A 13383-nucleotide genomic window follows, 5' to 3' on the forward strand; every position below is an offset into this window, starting at 1 on the left:
AGTTCAGAGATGAGACAGACACTCAAAGCTGTTGTATGTAGAGGAACTTACATATGGCTCTGGAAGTGCTCTAAATTGAAAATAGAGGCTGGAAGAGTATTAGGGGAGGAAGCATCATCTATGTCTATCTTGTTCTCCTATTTTCCTGGGCCTTGCTTATGGGCAATTGTGGAGTAGGATTCTGGATGAGACAGAGCTCGGCCTGTCCCAACAGAGCTACGCTTAGGTGCATGCACAATTGCATTGTTGTTCTGGGATGGAGACTTTCAGATTCAGTTGCTATTAAGGTGTCAGCAAGGATAAAGGAGTTTAAGGATTGAGTGGTTTGGGTTTTTTTGTCTGCCAGGAGTGATTTAAAAGGAATTTGTTTCTAAGTAGAGGATGCAATTTTGTTATAAGATAGCTATAACATACTAACTATAATTGAAACAAATATAAGCAAGGCCACAGACCTACACCACTTCTCACTCTGCTACTGAAAGATTTTTATATGGGTTAGAGCTGCAGGACTTAAAAGATAACTGTTAACAGAAAGACTGGATAGATAATTGACAGTATAGCCCTAGTTCAGCAGTCTTACTGACACCAGAAAGCAGTGCCTTTATTACTGTTCACCAAAGACCCCACAGATAAAGAACTCGGAATTATGTTCAATTTTGACACTCATTAAAAGGACAAAGTGCACACTTCATTCAGAAAGGACACAAGCCTTAGTGTTCAACTACAATACAATCAATCAGTAACATTTTATACCTAACTAATTTCATATTATGGTTTTTCCCTCAATGCCTAAGAGCAGTACATGGACACCCAGTTACAGACAGAAGGGAACGCAAACTTAATGAAGTCTTTACTGAATGTTGAGTTTAAGTCAAAGGCCCACAAGCAACTACAACAAATATTACGCTGCTTTATAGCTCAGGTCAAAGGAAAATATATCAGTGCTAACAGGAGTCCAAAGAAAGCCCACTAAGAGACAGATGTGTAAGACTAACCCTACAGACGACAAAGTCATTGCGGAATAAAAAGCCTTTTATTAGATTTTTACAAAATAACCTGTAAAAAAAAGAATATTCACCTCATATCAGATATATGCAATATATAAACTTACACATTCCTACCCACTACCTCACAGATTCATAGTTTGTCCATTACTACCTTCAAAGAGAAAGAACACCTCCATTTCTATGCCAAAAACCAGATGAAGGCTCACCTGTTTTTTCTTTCTCTGCTGCCTTCAATCCTAAAAAGCAGATGGTGCGACAACAGTAGATTCATAGAGGTTATGGTTTCCTGCTGTGCTTTCTCTAGCAGCAAAGTCTCTTTATGAAGATTGTCCCCCCCCAGTTATCCTGGTCTCACTCTTGGGAGGTATTTTGCTTTTCTCTTTTTAAAGCCATGATGATTTTGTTGTTTCTGTTCAAAGAACAGCCCCATTAAATCAGCACAACTGAGGGGCAAATAATCTCCAGCAGAGCAAGGGCTGAGGAGCTTCATAGCATCTGGGAAGTCATAACTGGGAACTGCATTCTCAGACTTTGTCGTCTATTTAAACTATCAGCAGTTCTTATTTTGTTAGCCCAATGCATTCCACTTAAAGCTAGAAGCAAGCTGATGCAATTCAGAGACCATAAAAAAACCTTCATGGAACCAGAACACTTTTATTATAGTGTTTAGACAAGTAATTATCATGTGTCATTCAAAATTGTTCTCAAAACTAAAATTTAGATTTAGCTTATCAATATGATCAATTGCATCTTAGTAAACAATACAATTATGCACAGTTATCTTCCATTAAGAAATACTGTAAAATATATACAAACGTTTCAGGCAAATGTCCTTTTTGCAAGTGCGCAAGTTGCAAGTGCATTTCTCAACTTCAGCACTGAGTCCCATCAAGCGTACACGGAGCTCTTGCCACAGTGTTCTGCGAAACCTATCTTAATTACAGTTTACTCACCTTTCAAAGACTCATTCTGAAAAAAAAAAAATCACAAAGGTACAAGATTTATATACATAAAGGCACAGCAATTCTGTTGAAACCAGCTATGTTACAGTACAATAGAGTTCAATCAGTGCCTTTCATGCAACAAAGTTCACTAACAAATTTAAATCCTCTTCCATTAAAATTAACTGCACAAGGACTGTATCCTTCCCTTTCAGTAAAGAGAATAACCAGATATTATTTAATCAACTCAAAAGTTACTACAGGAACTTGAAAGAAATACAGAAAATGCTTTTTCTTTCTGCCTAAATTTGCTAAACTTTCAAGCCTATTTCTCATCAAAAGAAAGTAGTTTCCAACTAACAGCAAAGGTGAAGTTTCATTTGTGCTAAGATGACAGACTAAGAATTTTTCTATAGCAATATTTTTATAAAAATGAATACATGTTATATAGGTGCTGTCCTAGGAGGCATCACCACCAGCCACAGAATGGCCAATTCTGAAGATAGATAAGGATCTGAGATGGAAGAAAACTTTGAATTCAGAGGACAGATTCAGATCAGGTATAAATGAATTTATCATTAGAACTACATCCCTGGTTGGTCCAGTGCTCAGGAAGACTCCATGCAATGGACACACCAAGTGTACTTCTCCCTGTAAATTGATTCAAAATATTCTCCCCTTCTCCCTCCCCCAGTACCAACTTCAAGTTGTCATTTCTGAAGCTTCAGAGTTTTCCTAGACATCAGTTGCATTGAAAGAGTATTTGCACTTTTTACATCAATCTGCAGCTGAATAATTAGAAGGCAGACTGTATATTGCGATCAAGCTAATCAACTCCCAAGGCTTTGAGCTGTCGTTCAATCTCTTCGTCTGATATGGTAGCAGCTTTTGATGTTGATGCAGATGGTAAGCCTCTAGCAGCTGACGGAGCTTTGGCCATCTAGAAAAAGACAGAAGTTTTCTTGGAGTCAAAATAATACATGTCATGACAAGCCGACTTCTAGAATAGGACTGTAAAATAAAGGCTGCTAGAATAAACTATTTCAAAAAAGGGAATGAAGGGGAAGAAGCACAGGAGCTAGGTAAAAATAGACATACCTTTCCAGAGATTTCAATTCCTATCTCATCAAGCACTTGGTTAACAATATCCTGGCTTTCTTCCTCTTCATCAGAAGCATCAAAAATATCATCCAGAGTATCATTAACTTAGAAGAAAGAAAAAAAAAATCCACACCACATTAAGCAAAAAGATTTCTGAAATAACTTAGTACCACTTTTCTACCCTCCCAGAATGTAGTAGTAATATCAACGTACAAGATACCAACAGGAAGCAGCTCTATATCAGAGAGGCTTTCTTACCTCTGCCTTGCAAAGCCTGTGAGCACAGCTAGAGCAACAACAGGATGAGACATGACTGCTTCTATAAAAACGTTTCATTTCACCTCAATAGTTCAGTTGCTCTATTTGCCCCCTGCTAGATGTTAACATTTCTTAAAGACATGTTCTACAGTTCTGTAAAAGTCCCTTTCCTCTTCCAAACAAGTTGCAAAATTGTTAATTACTCAGCTAATTTCTGAATTTCAACAACACAATTCTGCGCAGTTGAGGTGTTCACATCTTGCTCAACAATACTGTTTTGAGTCCGTGCCACTTACTACGGCCAACACAGTGGCAGGGATTAGATAGGAAGGAGGCTGTGCTAGCAACAGCAGGAAGTTTGGTATTATTTAGTTGACAGTGGACAGATGCAATCAGGAAAAAGAAACTTGCCACCCCCCTCCCAAGAAGTTCATGGATTAAAGTAAAAAAGGAGACAAAAACATCCCATAGCACCATGTACATAAAGCCGAGATGATCAATAATCTCTAAATTAAATTCAAATTTTGAAGCATCCAGTCTTAGAAGAAAAAAAACACATGCAGAACTATCAGCTACAGAAGGGACAATTTTTCAAGTCCCTCTACCAGTTATGCCAGCAAGGTTTTGAACTGGTCTCAAATCTCCTTCCCTTCCAGTATGTTCTTTCTAGAAGTATAATGGGATTTTTGCATGAAGTTGAGAAGAAATGGATTTATGTATCTAGAGCTACTAACATGCCTAAGGCAGCCTCCCTGCTCAACATGCACTGTTTTGTTTACTCTTCATTTTTGCTGTCAATCTCATGAATTGTAGAAATAAGACCTCAAGCATCAGTATTTCTAGACTGGTTCTGCCCCTTCAAGAGCACTGTGGGCTGCAGCTAGCTGTTCCCCACAGTGCAGAACTTACTCATTTCTTCAGTCATTTCCATCTTCATGTTTTCCTTCTGGAAATTCTGCATAGTTTGTAGTGTCTTTTGTGGGTCCATTTTCTTATTAACTGCTTGCATTGTCTATTAATATTGAAAAAACCTTTAATCATACAATGAGACATTAGTAAAGGCCAATATATACACTAAGAAGGAACAAGACTTTTTTACTAAAACAACTTTCAATCCAAATTTCAATTTCCTTGTCTCTTTACATCCCATGAGAACTGTAGATACACAACAGATCAATAGTACAGTCTGCAACTAGTAAGAAATATTGCTATCTACTACCCTAATAGATATGCTTTTAAATGTATGCATCTTTCTTGCACCACAACCCTTCTCCTGGCCTTATATTAGGAAAAATTTGCCTGATCTAAATGAAAAGGATGGGACAGTATTTCCTAACTTGCAGGCTATATGCTTCAAAGAGGTGAATGGCTGCAGGTTTTTTTATTCAGTAAGGAACATTTATTTGAACCACCACTAGAGGACAGGCATTAAATTGCAATTGTTTCTATGTATAATTTAATGGAAAAATTACTTTTCTCTGAAAAGCAAACATCAAAGTGTTCAGCAAGTACATATTAGCTTAGGGTGAACCTTTCTGATGGGCAGAGAGCTTTCTGTGACAGTGTAATAAACTTCACCTGTTTTACTACAAGTATGCAGCACTGCCTTTGCAGGCACCAGTATTTAATATTTTCTTCTTTCCTAAGAAGCAAGCTACTGTATCTCTCATGGGACGTCAAAACCCTAAATATAGACGTGAGCAATTCAAATGTAAAGTCTAACCATCTTTGAGAAGATAAAAGAGTTGGTTAATTAAAAGGGACACTATCAAGCTACTACAGCCACTACTGGCTTCATAGAAGCTCTTCTGCCTTCATGTTTGAGTTTAAAGTGATAATGTATTATGCTTCTAATATTAGTTGAATTTCAAAGACTGTGTTCATAGTCACATTATTTGAGTTTAAAAAGTTGCTCTACACTTAGGGGATGTCTGTTCTTTAGAATTCTTCTACAAGAGTTATAGATGGACATCAGAAATATTTGCACTAAACTGATACAGAGTTTATATATCTTCAGAAAATACAGGTCAGATGCATGATTAAAAGAAACAGGTAACTATTAACCGGACTTCACTGTGTCCAAAATTAGTGCCATACATGCTAAAAAGCATATAGAACATACTTCGAAAGCTTCGCATTCATGTATTTGTCTTGCTTGTTGAGGTGACTGATTCCATATATTTTTCACTGATGGTTGTATGAGATTAAGAATAGTTTAAGCTTCAAAATGAATGACTGAATACTTTTCTTTTATAAGCTTCCCGTGTTGATAAGGTAAAATACTCACTTTAAAAGTGACCAAAAGAATTTAACACCTTCCTCTCCAATAATGTTACACAAACTAGTCCATAGAAGTACCTGCTGTGTTTCAAAAAGCATCACTTTTCTAGATGCTGGTTAATTTATTTTTTTTAATATTTTTGTTTTTTCTACTGACTTAACCTTCATAATTGGTCTAGTGACACTTTGGTTTTGAGAAATTTAATCCAAGACGTCTCATAGATAAAAACAACTCAACCACGTAATAATTAAAAAGCAAGACCAACTCGTTCACGTTCAACACTTGTAGGAATACCAAATAAGCTGTTTGACTTGATCGGTTGTGCAGTCAGACAAGCCCTCCCTCTGTGGGTTAGTCATGGAGGGTAGAAAGTTTGCTACAGAGCCACAACTTTGTATCACTGAGTGGCTGCTTCAGAAAGACAGCTGACAGCAAAGCCTTAGCAGTAGTTACTTTCCACACTAAGTTGCATTGCATTACTGTGTTTAACTGGCAAGTAACTGGATGTCACTGGGACTGTGATAAAAGCACAAGTTGTCTATGATGATGCATGCTAATTCTGTTTCCTACACCTCAAGCTGAACAATCCTCCTTGCCAAAAGCAAACTCCCTATTTACCACTTCAGGGAAATAGGGGAATGTTCACAACTAACTCGGATAACTGAGATTTTTCAGACTCTCTTATGAGATGAAATTTGTGAGAAAACTTAATGCAATAGTGTTTCCTTAGAGCACAGAGAGCGAGAATGACAGGGAACTCCAGATTAGATTTCCTTAGGAACTTAAGATCCAAAGCAATAACCTATTTCTTCTCCAAGCCATAAAGCTACTGTGACACACTGCCTTGATTTCTAGATAAAGCATGCCCTACTTTTTCCCAATAAAAACTGCTTGTGACAAGATATACAGGCAAGACACTGTAGTGGCATGGTTTGGATTTTTTTTAATGTACTAAAAGAGTTCTTCCACTGGCATTAGAGTTTATTTTTGTCATGCAAACATTTAACAGATGTCTAGCCAAAGAAAATATGCTTAGTTAGGTGCTAACTGGCTGGACTGACTAGACAAAAATTTCATATTATGAATTAAATTACATTTCCCTACTGTATCCTCAACACCATTTGGGGTATCAAGCAATTTTACCCTTTCAATTATCTTATGCAAAATAACACACCTCAACTTTTGCAACCATATGCTGCATATATAAAAGAATGTCTTACAACACCTTACTTTTGCTGTAGTTGACATAGCTCCTGCCATCTTCATCTGAGAGTTCATGACCTTTGTTTGAGTCGACATAGACGTGACTTTAGAGCTAACAGCATACGTTCGATTTTTCTGCTTCCGCAGCTGTACAAGCTGTTTTGCTAGCACTTTACAGGCTTCTTTGTTACCAGTCTTAGCCATTTTCTTTATTTCCAGTTCCTGTTAAAAAAGGTATAAGATTAATTCTACATAATTTTCATTCAAACAAAGACTATAATTAAGCCTCGACACTAGTAATTAAATTCCAAAAGTTAACTATCCTCTTGATTTTAAGACATTTAAAGTTATATAAATAGTCTTCCTTGCTCTTCTACCAAGGCTACTTAGTAGAATAAATGCAATGCTGTTATGATTTGACCAGAAGGAAAAACAACAACAAAACTGAATTATAGTATGGTAGCACACAGCTTCCCAAAAGGCTTCAAATTCTGCATAACATCACATTCACTTATATGGGCACATTCAATTCCATATCTGGATAAGGAGTAACACTAAAAAACAAAAACAAAAGACAACCCCAAAAAGTGAATAAATTATTATGGCCAGCCAACTATTAGTGTCATGACTCTAAGAATCTTTGATTTCTTGCATTCCTGGGCAATCAAGCCACATTGCCCGTGGAAGAAACAGGGAGTTCACAGGTTCTCTTTAACACTTATTCAGCCTCAAGAGAATCTCATAACCTTTCTGGGGAAGAAGTAGATAAAATTAGATGAGCAATAATTACAGGCTGTTTGCCCACATAATGTAGCTGGACTTAGCACATAATAAAAGTAGTATAATTTGTCTACAACAACATGTGCTTAAACCTTAAGAAAGACACTTCTAGCTTACAAAAAAAAGAACCACCAAATCCCAGTCTATCAATTCAAGGAGAAATAGCAAGCTATTTAGCCCAGAGGTACCAGGAAAAAGTTTGGCACAAATAATCTTGTCAGCTGGGATTTTTCAAAGTATGTCTTCTGATTTGTGACTTGGTAATGTAAACTTTTCAACTGATTTTTCCTTTTCAGCCTTTTTAAGGAGGGTATACCATAGTATCTTGTTCTTTGTATATGTCGAATTGTACATTTTGATTTTTACCATTAAGTAAAAGCAGCCTTTAAAGACCAGCTTTCTCCTATGATTCTTCAGGAGAATATACCTGCTACAGGAATACAGTTGCTTCACTTTATGTGCACTGGTAGTCCAGAAAACTGCACTTATAAGAAGATACGTTGCTCTGAGAAGGTAAATACTGGTCACCAGGCTATGCAAGCGAAACAGTCATGTTTAAAGGCAAGTCTAAACTGACCTACTGCGTTAGCTTTACTACCAGGAAAGATGATGGTTAAGTTTACTATAGAGGTGGCACTGGCACAAGATCTTCTCTGTAAATCCATAATTTCTGAAAAGTTGTGTCATACGTGCTATTTTTAATCCAAGAATGAACAGATCAGCAAATAAGCAGCATGAGACTGTTCAAACATTAGAGGCCAGAAATATATGTAAAGCTGTCCTCTTTGTAAGTAGCTCACAGAGACCACAAAAACAAATTTCTATAGTATGCCCAGAATACTATCTCCTTTTTTCATACCCCAAGTATTGTAAAGCATAGGAGGGACTAGTTTGCACCGTAGTCTTAACAGCAAACATTTGAAAATAGGGATTTTTTTCACTGAGATGAAATTCCTAAGTAGCATTTATAACCTGATTTTCAAAGCAAAATACAAACCTACACCAGCCATTGCTAAATCACTGCAGATAATCCAGCTGCAGAAATCAAACCCTATATATAGATGATTTTATTCTTAATTAAGAAGAATTTGGGTAAAGAGCTGCAATACATTATTTGCTTTTGAGAGGTCTGGGGCAAGCTTGTTAAAGTCAGTTATGTTCTGGAAAAAAATAATCAAAATTCATAGTCATATGAGGTTACTGAACTGAAACAGAACTGTCTACACACTTTAAGGTATTTTTACACATAGAATTAACATAACTAGGTTTTCTCAGAGTAGTACCTCATAGTTCAGGGGGGAAAAAAAAAAAAGTCTTTCTTCAGAAAGTACATAACAAAATGTTCTGAGATCGACGGACGAGCCCTTGATCCTTTTTCACCTGATCTGAAACTTAATATTTATTATCCATTGATTCTCTCATCCTAACAACAAATTTTACTTTTTCAAAGACATATTACACTTCTCCTTTCTTCCTCTCCTCAGAAATCAAACATTTCTGAAACAATTTACTGTAGTAAGTAACCAAAACTTCTACTTGAGTATTCATGAAAATTAAGGTTATTACCAGAGTCAGAATATTTCATACTGAAAAAAATGCCTTATCTATGAGCAGCCTATTATATGTAACACGTTGAAGGCTTCCAGAAACAATTTCTCTGACCTCTTTTAGTTTATTATTCCCAGGTCTTGGTATTCATGCAACCTGCTGCCATGAAACACCACCAGCTACCGAAACAGTGGCTGGATTTACATAGCTTTTCCCACAGTCTGAGCATGTCTTCATGCATCAAACCCCACCATCTGTCACATCCATTTATCCAATTATACTGCCACACAGGTGCAGCATCCATTCACTGAATACTTGATAGCTCACACACACCAAGTTTTAAACAGATCTTAATTTAGGCAGATAGTTTTACTATTATTAGCTAGCTGTAGGGAAGTTCTGTATGAATGAAAATAACAATCCTATGGGGTATTCATGATACCCTATGGTTTTTCAAGTACTCTCTCCCACTGGAGTGTCATGGTAACATATGGTAGCACTGACACTTTTAGTTTTTCCACCACCAGACCACTGATTTACAAGCCTGTTAGAAAAAACCTTCTGAAGGATAGAGAATGCTAAGGATGGAAGGGAAAAGTGAATGTGGCTATTTAATCTAGACACATTGTTTCAGGCTCTTCCTATGTTAAAGGCTGAGAATCACTTTTAGATAGTAAATTTCTTCTGACACAATAACTGAAAAGTCAAAAAGGGGAAGATAACTTTTTTAGTGTTCAGTTATTACACAGAGTTGTATCTTTAGCACTTCACAATTTTTCTGTTATATTGAGTGTGTGTTTGTTTTTAAAGAGTAAAATAAAGTTCCCTGCTCTACTTACCAGTTGTTTTTCCTGTTTTTCAAGTGCCGCTCTATCTCTGGTTATAGCCCTCTGTGTACCTCTTAACTCTCGATTTTGCTCCTTTATTATATCTGGAAAGAAAATATTTATAGCTGGGAAAAGTTTTCAATACTACATCAACATCTTATCTGCTAAATGCTCTGCAGACATGTAGACAGCCTCCCTTTGTTCAGATTGAACTGTCAGCTATCAAAGAATTGTCAGCATTTCAAATATATTAACTATTAGCAAAATACAATTTTATGTATACAACATGATTGTGTTTCAGCATCCTAGGCTATTTTACCTAGTATGTTTCTTTGCACCAGAACCACAGCAAGAGCCTTATTAACCACACAGTGAGAGTTAGGTACACACATTTTTCTGCAAGTTCAACTCAGCAATAACATGCCCACTGTAAGCCCACTGCTTTTCAACCAGTCAGGCCTAACTGTGACAGCTAGACCAGCTGAAGAAACCTTATATATGAGATCTCAGAGAAGTTAAGGTGTTCTCAAGTCCATTAGAACAGTAGAAGATACTCCCAGATGCGAGTCCTGGATCCTGCTCTTCTCTGTCCTATTCTGTCTGGTTCAGTGGAGATTTCTCTCTTCCACAAATGTACCACATCTGTGCAGCCCAACTTCAAGGCAGACTATAAAGCAATAGTGCTCAAACTTTTTCAATTAGCAGGTGGTTAAGAATATTAAGATATGAAAATGGAGGCCTTCATAGCAAATTTAAGTTTCCTGACAACTGACGTAGCCAGCAGAAGCTTAAACACTGTCTGTCAGCTGAAACATATCCTTCACAGGAGTTTTGTCCACTGTACTACTAAAAGATTATTCACTGGTAACATTCACTTATTAAAGCAAGTATTATTCACAATATAGGAATCAATCATCCTAGTTGCAATTAACTTTTGGTAGAATTTACAGCATGTGCTTAGGTGTGATTCACCTGGGCAAAGGTAGAGACGTCTGCATCTGACTCAGAATCCTCTGACCTTTATAGAGGAAAGAAGTTAGTACTTTTAGGCGGAGATTCATCTACTCCTAATGTATGTGTCTACATGACATTAGATAAACCTTGGGTGGGAGTTTAAAAGGAGCTGACTGTCACATAGACTCTGTTTAGAGCTTGCTCTTCTAATCCACAGAAGTAACACCATGGCAGGGCACTGCTCTTGTACTTACAAAGTTTGAAGCATGTGAAAATCAATACAAACACGCAGAGTTAATAACAGAAATAAAGGCATGAAGGATAAGTTCTAGAAACTGCAGCCACCCTTTTCATTTTAAGGCTTGTGATAATTTTTCTACAAACAGAAAGCAGCATTCGTGTTCTTCATTACCACAACCAGAAATACTGTAAAATATCCATTGCTGAAATTATTTCAGCATAATAGGTTTGAATCAGAAAAACCCCAAGCCTTCAGTGGCATTTTAAAGAGGGCATATACACTACCCCCTCCCACCAATTGTTTTTGGCCAAATAAATACATATCCCAAACAAACTGTGAAACACAGACCTGTTTTTACAGTGCTACTACTGCCCCGAGAACTACACAAAAAGCGTCTTCAGGAGATGTAGACTTTTCAGTGGACAACAATGAAGAGCTGAAAGATGACACGGAATATAACACTGCGTTCTTCACACTGTCAAAGCAGCAGTGAAAATTATTCTGAAAACAATGCTACAGGCAAGTAATTTTGAAATAAGACAAATGTATATTACTTGCACAGCTGCGCTTGCAAAAATGAAAGAAAAAGCTTAATAGCTACATACAAGACTGTCTTTTCTAACTACAGTAACTATTAAAAAAAAAAGCCTTAGCATAGAAAGCTTGAGAAGAAGGAACTTCAAGATGATAAAAAACAACTGCACTTCGGTCAGGAGACTATAAGGGTGAACATGATGCTCATTTCTGTTGTTTCTGATCTCACGTAGTGGCTCAAACCAAGGATAGCAATAAACCGAAAACAACAACTATCTGCAGTTACAGGCACTTTGATTTGTTTTTGCAAGTGAAGGCCAAGATGAGAACTTGGTTCTTGTTTCTCTGTGATAACTGACGCAAATTCCTAGCTTTACTCCAGCAGACAGAAGAAGATGGGGTATTCCTGAAACAGCATTTTGCCGATAGCCATTCCCGTGTGTCATGCCGCCGCCTCGCACACCAGGGTGAGGAGGAAGCACCTCCATTCCTTAAAACAGGTTGGACAAGAGACACCCAGCAGGGCTTTACCTGGCTCCTACAATCCGCCTTGGTCATGGAAGCTTAGTGCCATCTCCCCCTTCCTCCCCTCTCACGTGTTGCACCAAAAATGGGAAGAGACAAGTGGGAAACATACGTATTCTCCCTCGGTGACATACAATTGGTTGATGCACAGCGTCATTTTTGGTGTGCCGGTTTTGAACGGGGACCCACCTGATTTGACACAGGGCGCCCAACATGCCAGCCAGCCGGCTCTGGGGCTCGCCAACCCCCGGCAGCCTCGGCGCCACTGTCGCGCGTGGGGCACACCGATTTGGAGGGCTGACTGTCGCCCATAGGACTGCTGTCAGGTAAGCGATCTTTTTTGGCTTTACTTTGGAGAACGCTATTTCTGCGTTAAAAGAGTTTTGTCAGCTGACTGACGACAAAAACATCCAAGACCAACTTGGCTTAACACCTGCGTGCCAAGCCACAGGCGCGGCGGTGGCGGCTCGGCAGCTGCTCCAGCCGCTCCCAGCGCAGCCGGGCAGCGGCTCCCGCAGCCTGCGGCCGTGCTCGGCCGCCTTCTCCCCGCCGCAGAGGGCTGGCTCCCGCAGACCCGCACCGCTCGCGTCCCTGCTCGTTCTCGGCTCCAGCAACTCTTCGCGGGCCTGTTTTGTTCCCTCGCTGCCCACGAGAGACGTTGTTCCTCCTCCCTCACCCGCAGACCGGCGTCTCCAGGGGCCGGCTCCCACCACACCCGAGGCCCCGGGAACCCGCCGCCTCGCTGTCCCAGGGGGCCGGCCCGGCCCGGTGCCTCTCCCCGCCGCCCCGCCTGGCCCGAGCGCCGCCGGTGAGTCACCCCGCCCGGGCCGCGGCCTCCTCCTCTCCCTACGAGCTCCCGCTCCGCCGGGACACAAGGCCCGAGGCCGCCCCGCAGGCAGCCGCCACCACCCCCGGGCTCCCGCTCTCCCCCGGGCCCAGCTCCCCGCCTGGGACTGTACAAGAGCTGGGGGCAGCCGCCCCCGAGCTGCGAGAGGGGCGGCGGGGCCCCACCCCGGGCGGCGGCGACTGCGCGCCGCACTCACCGTCCACAGTCTTCTTCTTGAAGAGCGAGGCCATGGCGGCAGCCAGACCCGGAGCCGCCGGAGCCCCCCGCCGCCGCCTCAGCGGGCTCCTGCCTCCTCCTCAGGTGACCAGGAAGCGGCCGGGCCGCGCAGAACCGCCC

The 13383-nt window shown here is 39.9% G+C and overlaps 1 protein-coding gene across 1 annotated transcript; it reads right to left on the reverse strand.

Moving 5' to 3' along the window:
- Positions 1-1641: 1641 nt before the first annotated feature.
- Positions 1642-13383, reverse strand: CHMP2B (charged multivesicular body protein 2B). The gene is made up of 6 exons (XM_087757497.1): positions 13244-13383; positions 9959-10050; positions 6819-7013; positions 4217-4319; positions 3047-3153; positions 1642-2888 (listed from the first exon to the last, which is right to left on the reverse strand). Exons 1-6 carry the CDS (start codon positions 13275-13277, stop codon positions 2775-2777), a joined length of 645 nt encoding a protein of 214 aa, XP_087613623.1. The 5' UTR covers positions 13278-13383; the 3' UTR covers positions 1642-2774.

Source organism: Nipponia nippon, unplaced genomic scaffold (assembly GCF_047370975.1).
Source record: "Nipponia nippon isolate SJK-2023a ecotype South Korea unplaced genomic scaffold, ASM4737097v1 scaffold_2, whole genome shotgun sequence".
Classification (NCBI taxonomy): domain Eukaryota; kingdom Metazoa; phylum Chordata; class Aves; order Pelecaniformes; family Threskiornithidae; genus Nipponia; species Nipponia nippon.